Source organism: Oryctolagus cuniculus, chromosome 8 (genome assembly GCF_964237555.1).
Source record: "Oryctolagus cuniculus chromosome 8, mOryCun1.1, whole genome shotgun sequence".
Classification (NCBI taxonomy): Eukaryota; Metazoa; Chordata; class Mammalia; order Lagomorpha; family Leporidae; genus Oryctolagus; species Oryctolagus cuniculus.
In genome coordinates this window covers 89678827-89695405 of record NC_091439.1, presented here as the reverse complement: position 1 = coordinate 89695405, position 16579 = coordinate 89678827, and the positions used below count along the sequence as shown (strand labels likewise).

The 16579-nt window shown below is 51.9% G+C and overlaps 1 protein-coding gene across 1 annotated transcript in view; it reads right to left on the bottom strand.

Annotated features, from left to right (window-relative positions):
- SCARB2 (scavenger receptor class B member 2) overlaps nt 1-6376 on the bottom strand; it is a 73064-nt gene extending 66688 nt beyond the window's left edge. Inside the window, exon 1 of the mRNA XM_002717104.5 lies at nt 5960-6376. Coding sequence (XP_002717150.1) covers nt 5960-6076 — 117 coding nt within the window. The 5' untranslated portion in view covers nt 6077-6376. The remainder of the gene's footprint in view (nt 1-5959) is intronic.
- Between the last annotated feature and the right edge of the window lie 10203 nt (nt 6377-16579).

Sequence of the window (16579 nt, the reverse complement as noted above, 5' to 3'; positions counted from 1 at the left end):
TCGAAGATGGCCCAAGTGTTTGGGCTCCTGCCACCCATGTGGGAGACCTGGATGAAGCTCTTGGCTTTGGTCTGGCCCAGGCCTGGCTGTTGTAGCTATCTGGGGAGTGAACTAGGGGACAGAAGACATCTCTTTCTCTTTGTCTCCCTCTTACTGTGCAACTCCTTCAAATAAAATAAATGAATATTTTAAAAAAATCCACTCCCCAAACCATTAATGAAGTTCATGGTTAGCTCTCTAGCCAGGGTCCTGTTCCCAGTGAGTCTCACTCATCAGGTCTGGGGTGGACTCTGGTATTTTCTAAATCTCCATAAGTGACTTTGATGCACCTCCCTGGAGTCTACAGAGCAGGCTGAGAGCCACTGGTCTATCGTCTTAGCCATCAGTAATGAATGTAGTCACAGACAATGAGGATGAGGAAGAGGTTAAAGGAAACCTAATATGATTTTGGTATCACATGACTGTTTCTAAGAGCCAGGGAGGAGCTGGCTAATTGTGCTCAGGAGTTAAAGCTTCCAGCAAGAAAACACATGATACAGCCCTGTTTACCGTGCCCCAGCCCTTCTGCAGGTGCTGAGTCAACGGCATCACCCTGTTATGTGTCACGAGCGAGCGGCTCAGCAGCTGGGCAAGTCACGCAGGGGTGGGGCTGGGGAATCCCTTGGGTGAACAGCCAGGCCAGGGTGGTAAAGAGAGGAAGCTGATTGGTAGGAGAGGCAGAACAAACAGGGGAGGCGCAGAGAAAGCCCGGAGCCCTGCTGACTCAGCAGTTTCTGCCCTACTCTGAGGTCTCACTGCACGGAGCTTCTCACTCTCAGATCTCTGCGTTTCCTCTCCCAGCTCTCAGATCTCTGCGTTTCCTCTCCCAGCTCTCAGATTTCTGCGTTTCCTCTTCCAGCTTTACAAGAAGGAAAAACAATCCTATGCTGCTTGGGCTGGCTTGCAGGCGAGCACTGCTCCTCCCTTGTGCTGAGAAGCGGGGCACGGTGTGGTGCATTAAGACAATGTGATGTCCATGGCTAGCAGGTGGCCGCAGGATTTCCAGCCCAAACCAGACAACTGGGAGGTACGGTCACCCTTGTGATGTGGGACAGGCTCAGTACTGGGAGACCTGACCCCATCCCTCCCTCTCAGTTTAGCTGTAGCTAAGTCACTTTCCCACAGTCTTTTCCCTGGGCTGTCAAATGACAGATTCAGCGATGGCTAAGAAGAAAAACCAGACCAAGATTCTACGCTTCTTAACTATGAATAGAGGCATAGTAGGAGATGAGGGGGATACACAGGAAGGGATCCTTTGAGGTTTCACAGAGCTGACCATCCTTATGCAGCAAAGAAGCTTTATTTTACCTTAATCAAGAAGGCTTCAGGGGGCCGGTACTGTGGCGTAATGGATAAGGCCACTGCCTGCAGTGCCGGCATCCCATACGGATGCTGGGTTCAGTCCTGGCTGTTCCACTTCCAATACAGCTCCCTGCTAATGGGCCTGGGAAAGCAGTGGAAGATGGCCCAAGTCTTGGGCTTCTGCACCTGTATAGGAGACCCAGAAGAAACTCCTGGCTTTGGATCAGCCCAGCTCTGGCCATTGCAGCCATTTGGGGAGTGAACCAGTAGATGAAGACCTTTCTCTCTCTCTCTCTCTCTCTCTCTCTCTCTCTCTCTCTCTGCCTCTGCTTCTCTCTAACTCTGCCTTTTAAATAAATGAATACATCGTTAAAAAACAGAAGGCGGCAGCTCCAGGAGAAGGCTTTTGGTCCAGCGGGTTAGGATGATGCTAGTGAGGACACTCGTGTCCCACACCGGAGTGCCTGGGTTGGATTCCTGCTCTGCCCTTGACTCCAGCTTCCTGCAAAGGTGAACACTGGGAGGCCGTGGTGATGGCTCAACCAAGTGGGTCACTGACACCCACAGAGAGACTGGAGTGGAGTTCCCAGTTCCTGGGGTTCAGCTCTGGCACTGCCCAGTTCCCGTTGCTGCAGGTATTTGGGGGAGTAAACCAGTGGTTGAGAGATAAGTAAAAATTTAACAATAGCCCAGGCAAGGCTACTTGGATAAGTCATCAGTGATTTGCTGTTACTTCTCAAGGCACTGGCGGAACAGCTCTGAAGCTGCCTAGCTCCCACAGCTGGCAGTCACGTGCCCAGGGCCTGGGGCCCAGGCGAGGATAGCTGGATCCATCCTGCTATCTTCCCTGAGACGCACGGCTGCAGCTCTGTGTGCGGCTGTGAGGAGGAAGAGCGGGGACAGACTCCTTCCCTCCCACGGCTCCCTTGCCAGCCAGCCCAGGCTGTGGCCAGTTCTGCATCCCCATTTCTGGGAGGTGTGCAGACTGCGAGCAAGGCTGCAAGGGTCAGGTGGGCGGATTTCACATCCCAAGCTACATGACTGCTCCCTTGCTCTCTCTCTCTCTCTCTCTCTAACTTATTTGAAAGGAAGAGAGAGAAAGAGAGACAGAGATCTTCTATCTGCTGGTCTGGGCCAGGCTGAAGCCAGGAGCCAGGAAATCTACCTCCCATGTGGTGGCAGGAGTCCAAATACTTGGGCTGCCATCCACTGTCTTCTGTCAGGCACATTAGCAGGGAGCTGGATGTGAAGCGGGACTCACACCGGCAATGACAATGGGATGCTGGTGTTGCAAGCTGCAGCTGGATGCCCTGTGCCAAAACACCGGCTCCAGGTTGCTGCTCTTAAACAAAGATTGCTGTGTTTGTGTCACAGAATGTCACCAGCTTAGAACTACAAGGAAAGGGGCTCTTATATGTGCTTCAATTCACAGAGGAGAAGATAACAGCTAAAGGCAAGAACAAGGGTTGACCTGTGGGCCTTGCACAAGGCCCTGTGCTAGGTGCTTTATGGCCATCATTTTATCTTTTGCTTATTTCTACGATGCCCATTTTCCAAATGAGAAAACCGAGGCTTGGATGGTGAAATTACTTGCACCTCAGCTCGCTTAGCTTAACAAGCCTTTGGAGGCAGCAGGACGTGGTTCTGAGGATTCTCCAGCACAACGATAGAAAGTTGAGTTAGCAGGCATCCATTCACAGCGCAGCAGGCATGGTGCTAGCCGCCAGAGGGAGAGGCTGGCTGAGCAAAAGGACTGCAACAGAGACTCCTGTCCTTCCAGGCTATGGGGAAGAGAATGGACTACTGGGGCCCTGAGCAGCTCTGCCTTCAGAGACCCCAACACTGGCCAGAGAAAGCCTTAGGAATGTCCACAGTATCCCCAGGAAGTGGGTGCGGGCAGAAGAGGAAGGTCCTACTGCGGCACTTTTGCAGATGAGAAAATCCAAGCAGAAACAATGACAGGGCTTGCTCAACACCAGGCAGTCACCAGGGAGACCAAGAATGGGAACAGAGGGTCTCGGCGCCCTCCACTGTAATCACGGGTCCAAATAAAAGTCTCTTCCCTCACCCCTGGTCACCAGGGCTCAAGAAGAACCATTCCTTGAGACCAATGCTTGCGACAGAATTCTTTTACTAAGCTTCCTGGAATTAGCTCAACCTACGCATGTGAGTCTCCTGCCTCTTCCTGCTCCTCTTTCTGATGCAGACAAGCCTGGACACGGACGATCTTCAAGTGAAAAGACTGAAGACCTGGCAGTATCAGAGTATTAAAGTCAATGTAGGAACGACTTATTCCTCAGCAATATTACTGGCAGGAAGGCAGGGGCTCTACACTTACCCCAGGAAGAAGCAAAACCAGGATGCACAGAATCTGAAGGGCTCTTCCTAAGGTAAAAGCAATTTGGATCCAGAATCAGGTAGGAGGCTTCAAAGGGCCTGTGCCAGGCAAATACCACCGCAGTGCCCAAGGAGCTAATGTCTCATTTGCCCACTTTTGCAAGCAATGAAATCAAGGCTTGGCGAAGTCACATAACTACTTGCCCGAAGTCAAAAAGCTTGTGAGCGATGAGGCTAGGATCAGAATAGAGAGTGCGTGCTAAATCTTCATGTGGTTTCTAACTACATCCCAGGACAATCATACCCACTGTCCCGGGCAACTCTTTTTTTTTTTTTTTTTTAACGATTTATTTATTTATTTGAAAGGCAGAGTCAGAGAGAGAGAGCAAGCAAGCGCACTTCCATCCGCTGGTTCACTCCCCAGATGGCTGAAACAGCCAGAGCTGAGCTGATCCGAAGCCAGGAGCCATGAGCTTCTTCTGGGTCTCCCACGTGGGTACAGGGGTCCAAGGACTTGGGCCATCTCCTTCTGCTTTCCCAGGCCATAGAAAGAGCTGGATCGGAAGTGAAACAGCCGGGACTCGAACAGGTGACCATATGGGTGGGATGCCAGCACTGCAGGTGGAGGCTTTACCTGCTACACCACAGCACCGGCCCCTCAGGTAACTCTTACACCTCCCTAGATACATCAGTCGCTACTGTCCCATTGGCAAGTGGGAACGCCACAAAGGTGAAGTGACCAGCTGACCCTGGGCAGCTGGGCTTTACTCCCAACAGATTCACCTGCAAAGTCCCTGCTCTCTCCTACTGGGCTGCTGGCTACCACCCTCCAGCTTGTCCAGGAAAAACAGAAACCAGCGCTCTCAGGCCAGCTGACAATTATTCCCAGATCTGACCAGATGACATAGCTGTCCTTTCTTTTCAACCATCACACTGGCCCTGCTCCTTAGCAGGAGTGGGGACAGTTCCGCAAATCCACGGCCTCTCACAGTTAAGTCCTCACAGAGAAAACCTCTTGGAAACTCAGGCCTCAGCCACACTGCCACACACCAGTCCCTCGGCTGATACAATGGAGACCCCCAGAGGACCTCGGGTCGGCTCCACCAGAGCCACTGGGAGGGTCCCTCATCCTACAGGGTTCCCCCAGAAACAGCCTTCCTAAGCCCCCCACCAAAACCCACGCATTCATTGGAACTGAATTGCTTAACTGCAGTCACTCAAAGCAAGAGTTCCCACCTCCAACAAACCTCCCCAGGGATTTGCCTGTGCAGGCATGGAAAAAGGATTCAGTTTTTTTTTGCTCAGGGGGAAACAGTGGTCTTTGAGAAGCTGGGACAGAGGGTCTTGTCTGCCCTTGGCAAAGTTTAATTATGCCTCACTGCTTTTTTTTTTTTAAGTTGCTTTAACTGCCTGATTGCAAATAACTGATAACTTCTGGAAGCGTCCATTCCCTGGATAAGACAGACGGGCGGGCGTGGGGACTCCAACTGCCTAGGCCTGGGCAGTGCAGCCACAGCGGGTGATGGCGCTAAGGAGAAAGGCTGCTCCCCTGATGTTTTCTTGTTTTAGGAAAAGCTGATCCCAGTAACTCTCCCTTGTTCCTGTTTCCACACAGCTCGGCGGAAGTGGGTGAAAGGGCAGAAGGAGCAAAGGTAACGTCAAAACAGGGGAAGCCTCCTGGAATGAGGGGCGCTCACAGAGGAAACTCAACGGGAGTCTGGAAGCTAGTCTCTACGGGGAGACAACGCCACACGCCGCGGACTCAAGACATCAAGCGGCGGAGACGCTGGGTAGCTCGGGGGCCTGGCCCAGGGGCACCCCGACACCCGCAGACCACACACCTCCCGCCCCGCCTCAAAGGCCAAGCCGGGGACCAGCAGCGTCTGCCCGTCTGCCGCTTCTGTGCAGTCTTTCATTCTGTTCTCTCTTCCTCCAGTGGGAGGGGTCTTGGGCTCTCGCAGGGAGGGGGTGGGGAGAGCCTCAAGCAAAGGAACAGAAGTCTCCTTAGGCAGGACCCAGACTTTTGTTATGATAAAGGGAACCATGCTTGCCAGGCCCAGGAATTCCAGGGAGAATGGAGGTATCTGCCCACGTGCTGGTCTCCTCCCGACGGGGTGGGCTGGAGAGCCCCTCCCCCAACACACGCAGAGCTCCCAACACACACAACACACACCGATCTACACACACACACACACACCCTGCCCATTCACAGCACACACAGCCCCAACACACACAAACAGAACACCCCACGCGCGTGCACGCGCCGCCCGCCCTACCTCACCTTCTGGACGGCCTGGTCCACGGCCTTCTGGAAGACACGGGCCACTAGCAGCGTGACGCTGGTCACCAGCAGCAGCAGGGACAGCGTCCCCGCCGTGTAGAAGCCGCACCTGCCCATTCTGCGCGCGGCTTCCAAGCGCAGGGGGCGAGCAGCAGCGGCCGGAAGCCCCGGGACCCTCGCGGTCCGCGCGCTCCCCGCGCCCAGCTCCCGGAGCCTCCGGGCTGGTGCGCGCGGCTCTGGGCTGTGCGGCCGGGCGAGCGCGGCCCTCGGTGCAGGCGGCCAGCAGGCCCGCGGAAAGCAGGGCCGGGCTTTGGTTTCAGTTTCCGGGGCTGGCGCAGCTCGGGAGGGTGCAGGGAGCGCGCAGGGCCGTGCCACTCGAGGACCCGCCTCGCCGCAACCCCGGGAGGCGACGGCCGGCGACTGCGCGGGGAAGCGGGCGGGGCCAGGCGGCCGCCGCAGTCGTGTGCGCGCGCCCGCCGCCGCGATTCGGCCCGCGGCGGCCTCCGGGCCCCGGCCAGGCCCCGCTGCACTGCACCCCGCGCGGCCGATTCGCTGGTTCACGCACCCGCTCCGCAGATGCGCGCTGAGGGCCTACGGCGGGCCAGGCAGCGGGGACTCAGGGTTGGTACGACCCTCACGGCCCTGCTCCGGGGGCTCCCCGGTTAGCGGGGACCCTGTGACAGCCAGGAGAGCGCAGAGTGACGGGTGCCTTTAGAAGGCGCGCGCAGCCTGGTGACCCGGGACCTCCCAAGGGAATTGGGTCTTGGGCGGGGGGGTGGCTGTCACGAAAGGGAGGGTCGCGAGAGAGGGAGGAGGAGGCGTTTCGCGGAGAAGGAACCGCTGGGCAAAGGAGTTGGGGGGCGAGAGCGCACGAGGGGCGGGCCTTTGGGCCGTGGGCTCAGGTGTGCCGGGTGTGGGCGGTCCCTCCGGGACTACACCTTGACGGCTCTCCGTGTGCTACTGAAGAGCTGGGAGTCAGCAGGACGCGTAATGCAGGCAGCGCTGCATGCTTTGCGCACTTTGTTCCCCACGGTGCGCCACGCACCTTGGCGAAGGCCTGCACATCTATTGTTGAATGAGGGTGGGGAGCTACTTCTCGGTCCGGCGGCACCCTAGGTGATTCCCACCCACCCCTTGTACCCCCGGCATCCCTGGGCACAGGCAATTGTGCTTCTCCTGGTCTTCCAGAAACTGTGGGGAGACGGGAAAGGGACAGGGAGCCGGCCCCGAGGTGCAGGGACAAGCCTAGCGAGGGAAACAGGAAAGAAGGAAGGTCAGGTGGGAAGCACCAAGGACGTGACAAAGGGGCGGGGTCTCTGAGCCAAACTAGCTCCTCCCAGGAGCAGGCCTCCCTTTAGCGTCTCTGCTGCACTCATCCTGGCTTGGGAGCAGCCTTGAGAAGCTGGCCCCACACCCAGTTTGGGTGAGCATCTGGCTAGATTTTAGCAGAGCCAGGGGCCGCTCTTGCTCTCTGCCCTGGAAGATTTAAGAAGTGCATTTGTTGGCCACTGTAGTTGCCCAGCCAGCTCTCCTTAGCTGCTGGTCACACGTGATTGACTAACTGCAAAATATTCAGAAAAGATGTTACTTTGTAGCTGGTGCATACTCTGTAGTTAGGCCCCTGGTGGTTTCCTTTGCACAGAACAAGCACAGATTTTTTTTTTCTTGTGGTTAGTCCCTAAACACTACAATGTAACAATGATTCCCATAGCTTTCACATTGTAAGTCATCTAAGATGATTTAAAAGGCACAGGTAAATGTGTGTAGGGTCTGTGCAAACACTGTGAACATCTGGGAATGTTGGTGTCCCTGAGGGATCCTGAAGCCAATCCGGGGCAGAGACTGGGGAACAGCTGTGCTGTCCTTGTGTGACACGGGAGGAAACAAGGGCTCTGAGTTAGGAACCAATAAACCCAGGCCGGTGTCTGCCTGGACCAGGGTGTGGGGTGGATGGGGCTTCACAGCCCCACAGCCCTCGCTTGCCTTACTCTGTGCATTGCTGCCTCCCAGCTGTCACTAATGATAATCTGGGAGAAAAAAGAAATCCATGAAGAGGCATTGTGAGGACTTGGCGAGATGCAGTATTGGATCGAACATAATGGCAAATTCTTTGCCACTCCTGCCATTTAGAGCTAGGGTCTATACCTTCCCCTTAAATTTCAGCTAGATTTGTTCAATCAGTAGAATCTGATGGAAAAATGGCCATGACCAGAAACTACTGAAGCTAGATCATAAATGCTTGGTGACTTCCGCTTGGGGCTCTGGAAATCCTTGCTTTCTGAAGCCCCCAGATACCACTGAATTCAGCTACCTTGAGACCACTATGCTGGACAGAGTGTGGGAGAGACCGCAGGGAGCTGTCAGAGCCTGTGGGAAAAGCAATGCCTTCCCAGCCCCCAGCTGTCCCCAGCCACTGGAGTCATGGATCCTACACGTTATGGAGCGGAGACAAGTGGTCCCTGCTGAGCCCTTTCCAAAAATAAAGGATTGTTGTTTTCAGCCACTAAGTTTTGGTGCCATGTGTGACTCAGTTGTAAATAATTAGAGCTGGTGGTTGAAGAGCATGTTGCCCCTTCTCTGTTCCCTTCCCCCCTCCCTTTCCCACTGCCCCATTTCCTCCCTTCTGATTGAGACCCTTGGTACAGAACCAGGTGCAACCTCCCCCAGACTCCTCGCAAAACAACTAGCAAAACAGATGAGCTACACAGGGCAGCTTGTGCAACAGATAAGAGGAAGAGTTCCCAGCGGTTTCAAAGGGCCCCCTACTCCCTACTTTCCACCAGCTGCAAAGTCTTTTCCCTCCTTCACCAGATAAAACCCCAGCCCTAATTGTGCTTTGCGTGCAGTGTCTCTAATTGTGCTTTGAATGCAGTGTCTCCGAAGATTGTCGCCAAACTCTTTGCTTCAATAAAGCAGTCTGTCTCTGTTGAGGTCCATCTCTGTCTCCTTTGTCCATCTCTCCTTTCTAAGGGTACGAAAGTCCAGAATCTTGAGCTATTCCAAACCTAACATATTGGTGGCCCGTACCGGGAATGGGTTTTTCTGTGTCTTAATCCCCTTACCTCCTTCCCAACTTTTCTCTTTATCCTAGAGTCAGCTCCCTTTTAGTGTCATTTCTGACCTGGCTTGGGAGCCCAGAGCCGCCTTGGCCCTGACCTTGTCACTCGGTTAGCATGCCCAGCCCCCTCCTGCTGAGGCATTCAGGAGCAGCCACCTGCCCAGCTCACCTGGGAGTCAGTGCAAACCTGCCCCTCGGATTTTCATCTTCTCTCCCACCCCTTTCTATTAAGCCAACCCCCAGAGCATTCGAGCAAAATCACATCCGAACACCGGTCTCGGCCCCTTGTGAAGTAAGGTAAGACGCCTCCATCTGGGTATATTCTAGAGGCACCCTAGGATATTGTCCTCTGCCTTTAGGCTCGGGCTTTGGTCGCACCCACCAGTGAACAAGAGGACCCCTAAATTCACTCCTGTGTGCACTCCACCTACTGGTTCTGGCTTTCATCTGACCCACAGTGAATGAGGGGACACCCAACTTGACTGCCACAGTCTCTGTGTTAAGTGACAACTTAGCCCAGCAGCAGGAGTCCCTCAATCTTTGCCTCACACCATGCGATTCAGAATTTCAATTGCCCCTGGTCTACATGTTGAAAAAAAATTAAACCTCTGCAAAATGGTGCAACTTTGCTTGTAAATTTGGCCTCAGTACAAATTAGATAACCGCAACTGCTGGCCAGAATTCAGCACTTCCAATCAAAACATCCTTTATGTATGAACCTGTGTAACATCCTCAAATGGAATGGCAAGTAGTCTGAGGTTCCCTTCTTCCTCTGTTCTCCACTACCCACTTCCAACCATGTGGGACAGGTTTCTCCCCCCATACCTATAGGCATTCCTCCACCTTTCACAACTGACCGCCTTTATGTAAGGACTGTTCCTCCCATGAACTCCTTCTCTGTTGCCCCTCTTTCCTTCCTGGACCAACCTCAAAATCCAAAGCCAATTCCTCACTCCTCAATCTAGATGCATTTGATCCAGCTAATGAGCCCCTTCCTTACTGACCCCCACCCTCTGCACTGCCCAAACAGCTCAACTCCCCTCTAACAACCCCCGTCCTCAACCTCCTAGCCTCCCTTGGAAGCTCCTTCCCCCTCCTCCTCTAACACCTCTACAATTATAGAGGATCCCCTGACCACCCACTCAGGTCAAACAGACCCACCAGTCTCCTGTCTCCTCTCTCCCTTCCCTGACCACTGTCTCTCCTCTCTCCCTTCTCCAGTATCTCTTTGCCAAACACATGGGCTGGCTCTACCTGTTACCTTCCCCATGTCCCCATCACATTGGACCCCCCAGTCATTCAATCTCAGGGCACAAATACACATATTCCCCCTAAGGGAGGTGGCAGGGCCAGAGGGTCCCACCTGGGTTCATGTCCCCTTCTCATTGTCTGAAAATCTGGCCCTCTTTTTAATCTCACTTTACTAAAACAGTCCAAAAATATACAAATCTAGATGTAACCACCTCATCTGGGACTCTATATCTTCACGTCCAGTTCATTAGCCAATCAGCACCCGATATCAGATGCAAACTCTGACAGCTAGAAAAAGGCCTAAAGCTCCCACCCCCAAAAGAGCTCCTAGATGTGGCCTTTAAGGTATAAAACAACCAAGAGGATGAGGCAAAAAGAGGAAAGGACTGGGACAGAAAAATCAAATATAACAAGCTGGCCTCAGCCTTCCAAAGCCAAAATTCATCTGGCCCCAACACTCCAACATCCAAAGCAAGAACCCTCCTGGTCCCTGCTTTTGCTGCAACCAGACCAGACACGGGGTAAGAGCATGTCCCAACCTGGGGCCCCCCACAAAAGCTTGCCCCCCATGTGGCCAGTGGGGTCATTAGAAATGGGACTGTCCCCAGGGACACCCTGGTGCCCCTTGTGGCATTCCCCCATCCTGACTCCTCGCAGCACAAATGTTCCAATGACAGGGCCCAGGTTATTCAACCCCGTCAGAGTTTCCAACTCATCCAAGGAACTCCGGGTCACTGGGATGGGGGCCTCTTTCTCTCTGTTGACAACACTTTTGGGCTGTACTCTGCACTCCAACATCTCCATTAAAGGAGTCTTGGGCATCTCCATCTAAACCAGAATCACCCACTCCTTCCCTCTCTAAACTAAAAGTCTTGGTCTTCATATCACCACTAGACATCACCTCGATCTTTTGTCTACAACCCCACCCCTCCGATTGTCCCCAGATCCCCATCCCCACCTCCACTCTGCCTGATGCCCTGCTCCTCCCCTTCCACGGCAGCCAAAACTGCCTTTCCTCTTTTCCTGACCCCTGCTCCTCCATTCTGCCACTCTCTCTTCCTGAGTGCATACACACACACACACACACACATACTGCAAAGGCTAACAAAATGGTTATTGCTCTATTGCTCTGGAAAGCCCTACACTTGGGACATTCCAAATAGCTAAGATAATACAGTGTAAACTTCACCAAAGAGCATTTCTCTCATCCTCCGCCCACCCCATTGGAGTCCTTGTGGTGCTCTATACCTCTTCAACAAGCAGTACTGCTCTGCTAACCTGACTTCAAACCCCCAAGCCCACCTCTGCCCTATGTCTGGGCAGGTTTAGCTCTAAAGTTTTCTCTAACTAGTTAGTTACCTCTTCTCCTTTGGACCCTAAAATCCTAAAACCTAACAAAAATAGAGCTCCACCTTGCACTGCTACTCTGTCTCACATCTAAATTCTCTCACACATGAAGACAAAATCTCTGTTCCAGCCATCTCCAGTAATGTATTTAACAGACCTAAAGGAAAAAAAAAAAAAAAAAAAAAAAAAAAAAAAACTCAAGAACAGTGGTAAGTCCTGAACAACTTCACTCCCTTCAAAGCCTTCCTCTCTTTTCTCTGCTTTATCTAGTGACAACAAAAATCTCTTCACCAATAGTTCATGGAGACAGAGGTATGCCCTCTCTTTTAACCTAGCCAGCTTGGCATCCCTCCCACCCTACACCAAGAGGACATCAAGTCCATTGTAAAGTCCTGGGATGAATTTCAGGAATTCCACACCCATGAAGTCCTCTACCCAGCCGTGTTCCACAGAGAGAGAGAAAAAAGAAAATGAAGGTCCCCCTCCCAAGGCAACATTACCGTGTGAGATCTGTCTCCCAACCTGTCGCTCCCCCTCTTCGTGGAGGAACGACACTAAACCCTGCCTAGGCTTCCTATCCGAGTCACGGCACCATTATGTCGCTCCCCCTCTTCATGGAGGAACGACACAGAACCCTGCGCTGTTCTTTTGTCTGCTCGGCCCTCCCCGGGTTTGCTGCTGGTTCTTCCCGGGTTGGCTACCGACCCTTCCACCTCCGTGGAAGGGCGGTTCCCCCTGCCACTTTCCCCACTTCCGCGGGGGAGTGGCACACCGCCGGCCTGCTCTCTGGGGGCTGCTCAGATGTTCCTTCAGATAGATGTTCCTGGTGCATGTTGTCTCTCTCCTCCTTTATAGTCCTCTTCCACCAATCCTAACTCGGCTACCCACACGCCGAGTACGCTGCTCTCCTCCAATCAGGAGCAAGTCCTGCTGTTTATTGGTTGAACTGGAGGCAGCTGTGTAGAAGCTGTTTCCTCCTCTCCCAGCGCCATATTGTGGGAGAGCAGATGCATAGAATAAGTCTTAATTCCAGTAACAGTCTAGTCCGAGTTGCTCCCCACACAACCTATGTAAAATAATGATCAAAACTACTGGTGGCTAGTTCTATAGCATAATGAGTGAGGCCACTGCCTGCAGTGCCGGCATACCATATGGGTGCCAGTTTGTATCCCAGCTGCTCCTCTTCTGATCCAGCTCTCTGCTATGGCTGGGGAAAGCAGTAGAAGACGGACCAAATCCTTGGGCCCCTGTACCCTTGTGGCAGACCTGGAAGAAGCTCCTGGGTCCTGGCTTTGATTGGCCCAGCTCCAGCTGTTGTGGCCATTTGGGAAGTCTCTCTCTCTCTCCCTCTCTCTGTCTGTAACTCTACCTCTCAAGTAAATAAATAAATCTTCTTCTTCTTTTTTTTTTTTTTTTTTTTTTTTTTTTTTTTACAGGCAGAGTAGAGAGAGAGAGAGAGAGAGAAAGACAGAGAGAAAGGTCTTCCTTTTGCCGTTGGTTCACCCTGCAGTGGCTGCCGCGGGTGCATCACACTGATCCGAAGCCAGGAGCCAGGTGCTTCTCTCGGTCTCCCATGCGGGTGCAGGGCCCAAGGACTTGGGCCATCCTCCACTGCACTCCCTGGCCACAGCAGAGAGCTGGCCTGGAAGAGGGGCAACCAGGACAGAATCCGGCGCCCTGACCGGGACTAGAACCCGGTGTGCCAGCACTGCAAGGCGGAGGATTAGCTTAGTTAGCCGCAGCGCCGGCCATAAATAAATCTTAAAAACAAAAACAAACTACTGATCCTTCAAACTAGTAAGATCACTGGGTTAATTACTATTTCTACACATATTTTCCATAATTTCCCCTTATTCTGTCATCTATTAGATTTTCCTCATTAGAAATATCTCTTTCTCTGACCAGATGGGTGTCTATCTACTCTGATGGATGCCCTCCTGGTGAAACCTAACATAATGGTAAACAATCTCCAGTGGATAACTCATCTATGGTACACCAGCCCCTGGCCCACAATGACCCTTGGGACCTGTCTTGCAGCTGCCTGACACTTGTTTGTTTCAGAGATAGTTCCAAATAGCTGACTGTTGACTAGGCATCATTGGCCAAAGTTACTTTTTAGGTAAAAACAAAACTAGACTCAAATTCAATTTAAAATCTAAAGCTATGTCTTTGGTAAATAATAACCTCATACATAAAATTTTGGTTCAGCTGTAACTGGACATTGGGTTTAAAAATAAAAGTATGTTACTAGTGAAAAAGGTTAAGATAGAAAGATAATTTTAAATGAAAAAGGACATGGCTTATAAGAATTTATCCTAATGGCTAGTTTATTCTAGACTGGAATAAAAAGATAAGAAGGTTTAAGTAAGTTACAGAAGGTGTGAGGAAGTTACAGAAGGTAATAAATGAAAATTTTTTAGATACAAAAGCTATCGATCTATTTTTTCTTTGATTGACATACAATTAAAATCTGGCCCTCCTGTCAGTTTCTGTTTGCCTTTCAATAAAAACTCCCTCCTGGTTTGGACAGCACCTTTTCTAGGGCCTCTAATAACCATCTCTCCTTTGTTGTGGTCACTGTGTTTTTAATCTGCTTCTTAGATCAATTTCCTCCAGAATTAAAGCAATGAGATCCTAGATGGCCAGGCACATAAAAACCTCAAATGGAGACAGTTTTTGTGAGCTGGTGCTGCAGCCCCCTTCTGCTGGAACCCTGTCTTGAACTCAGGTCCCTACCTCACTGCTACATATTCACTCACCCCATTACCTCCTAGACCTGGTGAGCCATTGAGTTCTCTTCTCTTCTCCCTTCCAGGGTCCAGATCCTACATGCTTTCCTAATAGACCCAACCTTATCCTTCTCACCATGCTCCATTCTAAATCCTGCAACACTCCTCCCCCTCCATACCCTAAACCCACAAGTTATAACACACAATTGCTGTGATGTCTTAGATCTCACCCTCAACCCCTTTTCCCATATCACAGATGAGCATCTCCAAGACCCTCACACCCCCCCATTGGTTCATCGATGGAAGTTCCCAAAAGATACTGCCCTATGAGGCAGAATACAAAATCATACAGGAAAACATCTCTACTCCCTCTAAATGCACCCTCGTAGAAGCACAACCCCTGCCACCCAGACTGCGTCCCAACAGCCGACCTTATTGCACTCTCCCGAGCTCTCACACTAACAAAAAATAAACAGGTAAACATCCACACTGACTCTAATTGTGCCCATGATATTCTTCACTCTAAAATCCTAATCTGGAGAAAACGCAGCTTTCTCACTCAGAAGGGCACTCCCATAGTCAATGCTTCTCACATTAAAGCTCTTCTCAACACAGCCCTCCTTCCCAAACAAGCTGCTGTACTCCAGTGTCGGGGTCACCAAAGAGATAAATCCCCCCTGACCACTTTAAATAATATCACAGACCAAGTGGCAAAACAGATTGCCATCACTCACCCTTTGGTCAGCTCCAAAAACTCTCTACTTGCCCTGATGGCTACAAACTCAAAACCGTCTCACCACCCATCTAACCCCTCTATCCCCGAAATCCTCTCATATCTACACTCCCTTTTTATCCCTCCACTCAAGTGTTATGACAAGTTGTAAAGACTCACCTGTCCTTATAAACCCTAGACCAACAATTTCCAGAAAACCTTGGCCAGCGCCGCAGCTCACTAGGCTAATCCTCTGCCTGCGGCGCCGGCACACCAGGTTCTAGTTCCGGTCAGGGCGCCGGATTCTGTCCCGGTTGCCCCTCTTCCAGTCCAGCTCTCTGCTGTGGCCCGGGAAGGCAGTGGAGGATGGCCCAGGTCCTTGGGCCCTGCACCCACATGGGAGACCAGGAGAAGCACCTGGCTCCTGGCTTCAGATCAGCATGGTGCGCCGGCCACAATGGCCATTGGAGGGTGAACCAACGGTAAAGGAAGACCTTTCTCTCTGTCTCTCTCTCTCTCTCACTGTCCACTCTGCCTGTCAAAAAAAAAAAAAAAAAAAAAAACTCATTAAGACCTGCCCCACCTGCCAGCAGACAGGTCCTGGCACCCATCTTTCACCTCCAAAGTTCCCCACTCACCAAATGCGGGGCTCCCTCTCTGCCTTGGACTGGCAGGCAGACTTTACTCAATGCCACCTGTGCGTGGAGTTAAATATCTCCTTGTATTCATTGCACTTTCTGGTTTTCCTTCTCTTCCCCCTTTTATTTGTAGTAGGCATTCCCCACTAAAAATAAAAGTTGCCCACTTCCTCCTAACAGAAATTATACCACATTTTGGCTTCCCCTCCTCCCTCCAATCAGACAATGGGCTTAATTCACCTCCCAGATCCCTCAGCAAGTCACTCAGTATTTACATATTCCTTGGAAATTTCATACTCCTTAAGGCCTCAATCATCGGGAAAGCTCAATAGAACTAACAGATCCTGAAAAGGAATCCTCACCAAACTCTCCATGGAGCGCCACTTAGATTGGACAAAACTTCTACCTTTAGCTCTGCTAAAGCTTCGTGCTCTGCCAAAGAAACACAATTCAGCCCCTTTAAAGTTGTGTTTGGCAGACACGTTGCCATCCCGGGGCTTGAGCTCTCCCCTCCCCCTTTCCCTCTAACTTGCCCTTTTCCCACCCTTTCAGCTCTCAGATGGTTTCTTATTCTTTCTTTCTTTCTTTTTTTTTTTTTTTTTTTTTTTTTTTTTGGACAGGCAGAGTGGACAGTGAGAGAGAGAGAGAGACAGAGAGAAAGGTCTTCCTTTGCCGTCGGTTCACCCTCCAATGGCCACCGCGGCCAGCGGACCACACTGATCCGATGGCAGGAGCCAGGTGCTTCTCCTGGTCTCCCATGGGGTGCAGGGCCCAAGGACTTGGACCATCCTCCACTGCCTTCCCGGGCCACAGCAGAGAGCTGGACTGGAAGAGGGGCAACCGGGACAGAATCCGGTGCCCCGACCGGGACTAGAACCCGGTGTG